The sequence below is a fragment of the Chaetura pelagica genome, unplaced genomic scaffold (assembly GCF_000747805.2).
Source record: "Chaetura pelagica isolate M959 unplaced genomic scaffold, ChaPel_1.0 scaffold1064, whole genome shotgun sequence".
Lineage (NCBI taxonomy): Eukaryota > Metazoa > Chordata > Aves > Apodiformes > Apodidae > Chaetura > Chaetura pelagica.
Genome location: NW_009953063.1, coordinates 349,864 through 357,517, shown reverse-complemented (window position 1 = coordinate 357,517; position 7,654 = coordinate 349,864). Strand labels below are relative to the sequence as shown.

General features: G+C 40.0%; 1 protein-coding gene across 1 annotated transcript; it reads left to right on the top strand.

The window, feature by feature from the left end:
* The first annotated feature begins 4,261 nt into the window (after positions 1-4,261).
* GJA9 (gap junction protein, alpha 9, 59kDa) lies at positions 4,262-5,821 on the top strand. The gene has a single exon (XM_009996687.1). The coding sequence runs from the start codon at positions 4,262-4,264 to the stop codon at positions 5,819-5,821; it is 1,560 nt and encodes a 519-aa protein (XP_009994989.1).
* Positions 5,822-7,654: the final 1,833 nt, after the last annotated feature.

Genomic DNA, 7,654 nt, shown 5'->3' with positions numbered 1-7,654 from the left:
AGGCACACCTGTCTGTTTAAGTAAATAAATGCATTGGGCGATATACATACGTTATATTTGTATATTCTCTGTGCCCACTCACAGTATCTATTTAGACATAGGCATGCTTACATATATGTACCCACTTTCACTTAGAGTTTATTTCAACATGTATCATCACTGCAGTTCTATGTATTCACATTTCTGTATCTTGGAACTTCTATGTTGGCTTATCCACCTTGTAACACATAAATCTCTATTTAGGTTATGTGCATTTAGACTTACTATGTAATGCATTGCAAGTGTGGACAGCTCTATGCAGACTTGTTTCTATTTTAAATTCCTTCATATATAAAACATACAATTTTTTGGCATTTAAATGATTTTTATTTTTTAATTTACATATACTCGAGTTATTTTTCTATTGTAAGACCTATTTACCTCTATTTAGAATTTTATATTATGAAATTATTTGTATTATGTAGCATAGCTTTTACATTTTATATTTAATATATTAATATTATTTTAAGATATGTTATAATGAGTTATTTCTCTCCATTTCAGCAGAGAAAACAGACAAACATGAGGAGCGTGTCTCGGTCTTTATGTGGAATTCTCTGCTGTGCCTGCAAACAGTGTCACTGGACTGGGTGGTCCTGGGGACAATACTGAGTAGTACGGGTGTCCACAATTATTGCTGCAGTTTATAATTTGTGATCTTAACTTCATTACTGAGCCAAAACCGTGAGAGTTAGTCCCTGTTACCCTGGAAGCCTCTAGGACACAGCACTGCTGTTTGTGCCTCTAGTTATTTAGCTGGATGTTGTGGGTCAGACACGTACAGCAAAAATAAAAATCAATTGTAGGCATGAAGTGCACATTATTGATGAGCAGAAATGACAAGGACTTGATCTTTGGGGAATGTTTCCACAATTTAATTATTTCTCTAGTGTTTGACCCAGAGTAATTAAAAACTGGGGGATGTTTTGCAGCAAACCCACCACCACCAAAAAGCCAGTGAGGTGGCTTCTGGCCCTGGAAAAAAAATATTCTGTCCTCATCACTAATTATTTTGTTACTAAAGCCTGAATGTTGGTGTTAGAGTCTGTAAGTAGTCACATCTCCAGAATGTCTGGACTAAGGTAAAGAGCAGCATTGACACTATAAAATTGTCACTGCTACGCAAATTAATTTTCCCTCCCAACTTGTCAAGTTGTCATTTGACTGAAACACCATTTAAAATGAGATGATGCATCCCAGGACATGATGTGCAGGTCACTGAATGTTTGTCTGGACCTTTATCTTCTAGGGAACAAGTGGATCCCAGCCACTGTAGTTCAGTCTCACCACCCACTTGGGATTTCCAAACAAAGCTTCAGCATCTTTGCAGGAGGTGGGGGGGTCTCTGGACCACTTCAACAGACCTAGAATTTAAAAATGTTACCTACTTGAAGAACCTGCTGGAAGAGACGTGTTAGGAAACCTGCTCGGAGCGTGTTTCTAGAGACGGGCTGCAGACCAACAGCTTCCCAAAGGGATCAGCACTTCAGGCAAGTTGTCACTGAGCTGTGAAATCGGACGTGACCCATTGACTGATCCTCAGCACCAAAATTAAAAGATAATGATTAGTTCTTTAGAGATCTCAGCAGGGGAAGTTTGTTTGTCCTATAGAGGGCACTTGGATCAGCAATACACTTTTGCAGGGCGCTGAGAAGAATAATCTAAAAGAGCTTTATACTGTTAGATACACTTCTTAACTCATGTTGATCCTAGTGGTGGGGTCACACATTAATACCTGGCTCCAGGACAGTCTTTGTGCACAAACCAATGATATTTCTTTCCTTGTCTTTCTGTTTCTAAAATGAGGTCTCTTTCTCTCCCTCTCCCCAGCATTTTTTGCAGGTATTTTATAAAGTTTAAGGTGTTTGAAAGGGTGTTTCCCAGGCTACCATCAGTCCCCAAAATGTGCTGTACCAGTCTCATTGGCTCAAAAAAAAACTGAGTAGATTTTAAGCTGTCTTAAATATTTTTTTTTCAGCCCATTAATTATATCAATTAATATATGTGGCCCTTGCATCCCTAAACCCCTAGGAAACCCCTGTTTTTGAGACTGTGCATTTTGTGCGCTCTTTTATTCTGGAAAATATTTCAGCCTGTTCTCAGTGTTCTTTCTGCTGAGGTCACGTGGGGGGTGGCTGAAGGGCTTGGATAAGAGGCCCATCTGGTCTGCTTTTACAGGCTGTATGTAAGTATCACTATCAAGAAGAATTATTGACATCTTTAATATGTCTGACACTTAGACTGGAATGATCATTACTTGCTCCTAAAAAGAAATACTGAATTATATGAACAGGGAAAATTATGTAAAACGGTTGTCACACTCCAGGATGTTTTAAAGAAGTCAGTATGACAAGTGAGATGGCATAAGTAGAATAAAAGACAGGTACAGAACTGTAGAATATAAGCACGGATGCTGTCTATGAAGAGGGAGTGAATTTGGAGGGGCCAAAAGTATTACCAGTGGCTTTTTACATCTGCAGAAATTATTAATTACAGTATTTGGGAGGATTTACAGTCTTTGCTTTTGCATAGCCAAGCTGAGTGTTCATTGCTGCTGAGATATGTAAACTAAAACTTAGTCTGAAAGTTTTCTTTTGTTCTGTTTGCTTGAGGCTGAGATCATTGCTAAAACTTTGAAAGTGCGGGAGACACAAAGGGAGACACTAATCTGAAGGAAGTTAAAGCTGCACTTTTCTAGCTTTTAAAATAAGATCCTTTCACCAGTCACAGTTAAACTGTGCTTGGAGCAGCAGTAGACTGAACAACAGATTGATTTTCTCCTCCCTTCTCTCCTAGCAAATATAAATTCAATGTGCAAAGCTTGCACTCCATCACTTGCTCCTGCAGTGAAATAAACTGCTTATAATGTGAATGTTTCTGCCACGGGAGGAAGATGGCAGGGCCTGTGACTGGGGGTCGGACTTCGCAGATCTTTAACTTCACACATTTTTGTAAAGGAAGGTATGTTGTACTTTCAATTTGCCATTTATTTTTAATTTGTTTATCTTTAAAAATCTAACTTCCCTATTTGTATACCAATTTGCAAGAGTAATTTCATATTTAGTAGACTGCCTTAACATGAGGTTTCCTCTATGTTCACTGGGTCTGCAGTCGTAAGATGGAAATTTCCATTTGATTGCTGAACAATCCCATTTGAATAGAAAACACTTTTATCCTTAAAAAAAACCCAGATTATTCTGGTTTTAGTATAAGTGAATTCTACTGAACTGTCCATGCCATGAAAAGGTAAATCTACAGATGTATCATTTATTCCCACAGATTAACAAAAATATTTTGTTAGTGTAGACAATAACAAAAACACTGAAAAGGAATTTAAAAACTTGCCCACAATGTAGTATTTTGTAAGAGAGAAAGAAACAAACATACAAAAGAGAAGCAAGATGTGTGATTACACACATATATCACCAGGTTATCTGTACTCAGATGGTAGCTTAGGAAAATGCTGGTAAAGAGTTTCACATAAATAATTTATTTTCCAGAGAATCAGGCCCAAAGAGCAAAGCTTCACACCCAGGCCAACTATTCTGTATTTCAAGTGCAGGTGTCATTGGTCAGAGGAAATGGCACCAGTTATGGTGATTCTACTTATTTTTTTATTGTTGACATCTGGAAACAAAAAACAATTCTGCTTGCTAAAGTAGATGCTTAAACATTTTTTAATTCAACAATGCAATTTGACTGAGATGTTTTATTCCTTCTCAAATTCCTTTGTATAAGCAATTTTCACTGCAAAACAGTAACTGGACCTTACCATAACTCCAGCTGCAACGTGGGTCTCAGAACATCTGAATAGGAGGACCCAGAAATACTCCTTTTCCTCCCTGAACACACAGGTGCTGCTCTCAGCTGCTGTCAGATGGTGGCTGAGGCAGCTGCATCACACCCTGGAAGCCCTGCCAGGCAGGCACCTTCGTTCCACCGATCCAATGCAGACTAATGCATCAGTGTTTAATACCTCATCATGATGTTCTTATCAGGGTTTCTTTTACTGATCAACTAGACATGACTGGATGATGCATTTCTCCATCTTGCAGATAAGAGTGAATAATACCCAGGTTATCCATGGGCAGTGAGACCTGCTGCAATGGTTACAATGTGGTTTGTGTTGATTTTTTCATAATGTGTTAGAAGGACTGCAGCTTTTACATTGTTTGACACTTCTTTCTCTCATACATTTTAGTGTTAAGATGGCAGAATAACCATGGGAGACTGGAATTTCCTTGGAGGCATTTTAGAGGAGGTCCACATTCACTCCACTATTATTGGAAAGATTTGGCTAACGATCCTTTTCATATTTCGAATGCTTGTCCTGGGGGTGGCAACTGAGGATGTTTGGAATGATGAACAATCAGAATTTATCTGCAATACTGAACAACCTGGTTGCAGAAATGTGTGCTATGATGAGGCCTTTCCCATCTCTCTCATAAGATACTGGGTCTTGCAAGTCATATTTGTGTCTTCCCCTTCCTTGGTCTATATGGGTCATGCCTTATACAGACTAAGAGCCTTGGAAAAGGAGAGGCAGAAAAAGAAAGCTCAGGTAAGGGTGGAACTTGAAAGCACTGAATTAGAAATGACTGAAAATCGGAAAAGGCTGGAGAGAGAACTCCGGCAGCTGGACCAAAGGAAGCTGAACAAAGCACCCCTGAGAGGCTCATTGCTCTGCACTTACGTGGTACATATTTTCACAAGATCTGCAGTAGAAGTCGGTTTTATGATTGGGCAGTATCTTCTTTATGGCTTCCATCTAGATCCCCTTTATAAATGTCAGAGAGAACCATGTCCAAACACAGTTGACTGCTTTGTATCTAGACCAACAGAAAAGACCGTGTTCATATTATTCATGCAATCAATAGCAACTGTATCATTGCTTTTAAATATTCTGGAAATTATCCACCTGGGATTCCGGAAAATTAAAATGGGACTCTGTGGGCAGCATAAAAACAAGGACGATCTTGACAATTGCTATGTAAACAAATCTAAAAAGTACTCTGACATACCACGCTCCTCTTTGGGAATATCCACCACCCCTCAAAAAACTCTTCCTTCTGCACTTACAAGTTATACCTTTTTAATGGAAAAGCAAACTGACACAGCTGCCCACCCGGTTCTGAATTCTCCTCCCATGTTTCAGTCTGGAAAAAATAACTGCACAGAAAGCAGCAGCAATTTCACCCATGGCAACCAGGAAGATAAATCACCAAAGAAGAGGGCAGCTACAAATGCTCTGGACAATCAGACTCAAAATATTAGTACAAATAATTATGAAGGCTTGCTTGGCAAGCTTGGGACTGAAGTGCACGATGCTGAAAAAGATGCAAAGAAAAAATGCTTCACTGGCACTGAGAATGCAGATACAGCCTCGAGTATTTGCCTGAGAACCTTGGCTGAAATGCCATCTCATCCCCCACTGCAACCTGAAACAGCTTCTCCTAATACTGGTTTCAGAAGACAACATGGAATCAGTTCATCTTGGAACTGCTCAGCAATAATTGAGAGTGCAGGAGCTTCAACAAGTTCTCTTCCTGAGAACAGTGACAGAGTGCAAAGCAGTCTCAGTGCAAACAAAGCCCAACCTCCTTACAATGCTGACACCAACAATTCCAGGCGCCCAGACTCTCCAGACTCTACATGGGAGGTGAGCTCAGAATCTAAACAAAGCAGAAATGGTGATAATCCTAAACCTTTCTCTGTGTCCAGGCAGCCGTCCCCGTCGAGCAGCGGCAGCAACAGGCGCGTCCCCACCGACCTGCAGGTGTAGCCAGGTGGGCAGGCCTGGGGCGCCGGGCACGGGGCGTAACCACGACCTTGTGCACGAGCAGCTGCTCCTTAACCAGCTGCTTTACACAGACAGAAAAGCTGTGTAGCCCTTTGGGTCTTGTCTCAGTAACTTTCAAACAGCTTCTTCCTTTGTAATTAAAGGGTGGCTTAAGTGTCACTACCAACTATAAAGTAAAACATACATTGTATAAGTTACATAATAAGAAAAGTCAGGCAGAAAATCACAACTGATGCTATTTAAACTGAATAAAAATAGAAGACCAAATTTACAGTCTAACAACTTATTTTTATGAAGGCCAGTAGAAGAAATGTAGCTAAAGATGGCACTGGTGCTCTCAGGAGAAATTAATTATCAGTAAATATGTTTGTTCTTAATCTCACTGAGAAGTCAAACAGGCATTTGAGAGGTGCCTGAAAGCAGAACGTCAGATGTTCCACTGTTGGAGCTGTGCTACATACAAAAAGAACAAAACTTCTGAAGATGGATCACTAATTATTTGACTCCTTTGTGCACTTTTTCAGTGTCTCACCCCAGAGTTCCACAGCAGAAAAATCCAAGTTAATCTCTTATTGTACTGTTACCATTACATACATTATTACATTTTCAAAGCATCATGAATTACAAAATAGTTTTTAGCTTTAATTAATAACACTAACAAGTTAGCCTTTTAAAAAAATATTTTTAAGAAAAGAAGTTACTTAAATTTATTGATGATAAATTCTGTATTTCACACACCAGTAGGCTTACTAAGTTAAAAATATATTTTAAAAAAGGAAGAAATGGTAGTAACTTCCTACTTTTGATAAGAATGTAAAAAAAAACATATAAAAGGCTTATCAAATTGAAAAACTGCTCCTTTTCTGGATGCTACAGGGTCTGTCTGTCCCCCAGATTCTGACAAGGTTTTATATGAAAGAAGCTTATAATTGTTTAGCAGGAACATTTCCATTGATGCTTTTTACTGTGGTAATAAAATAAATAAAGCATGTTCATCCATTTGATGCTCCAGCCCGTAGAGTGTGGGGCAAGTTCCATGAAACATCTTGAAATATCAAGGGAGGGAAAGATTAACAAAATACTGTTACATTTGTAATCGAGACCTCTATGAATGAAATCTATTTGCTTACATTGCACAGCACTGACAGGCTGTAAGTACCTGGTGAGGTGGTGACATCTGGGATCTGTTGGTGTATTTATTACATGTATTTTTTGCCAGAGGATTTTACTTACTGTGTATGTCTTGGAAAAAAATGTGTGGGGTGCAGCATCATATGGTTATGGGGTAATTACCATCTTAATGTATGTTGTCATTATGCTTACAACCCAGCCGTGCTTCAGATTGGCTGAAGGGTGTACAAAATCAGGAGAAAAAGGAACCAGAAAACCTGGAAGGTACCGTGGAAGGCTCCCCAGCAGCAGCAGCAGCAGCAGCAGCAGCAGCACTCATTGATAAGCAATACACACTAATACTATTAGAACTACTCGCTGTAGGTTTCTCCAGCAGCTTCTCCCGTCTCGTACCGCCCTGTGTGCACATAAACGCAGTGATGCTGCTTTCACGGTAAAGTTTAAAATCGCTTCAAACACAGGAACGTCTCCACACGTACCGCCTGATCTAGCTGGGTTAACGCTGCCGCAGCGGCTTTCCTTCTGGGATTTAACGCATAGGCTTTTGCGGGCAATCGCTGCGTCAGTGGATATTTCGCACGTCGTGTCTCTGGAATAAAAAGCCCGGGACTCAGGGCGCTCCGGTCACACCGAACGGAACCGAGAAGCAGCGAGTGGGGGTCACGTGCGGGAGGGAGGGGCGGG

What these genes read in the sequence shown, in the direction of transcription:
- GJA9 (XM_009996687.1), top strand. Translation starts at nt 4,262, where the DNA reads ATGGGAGACTGGAATTTCCTTGGAGGCATTTTAGAGGAGGTCCACATT.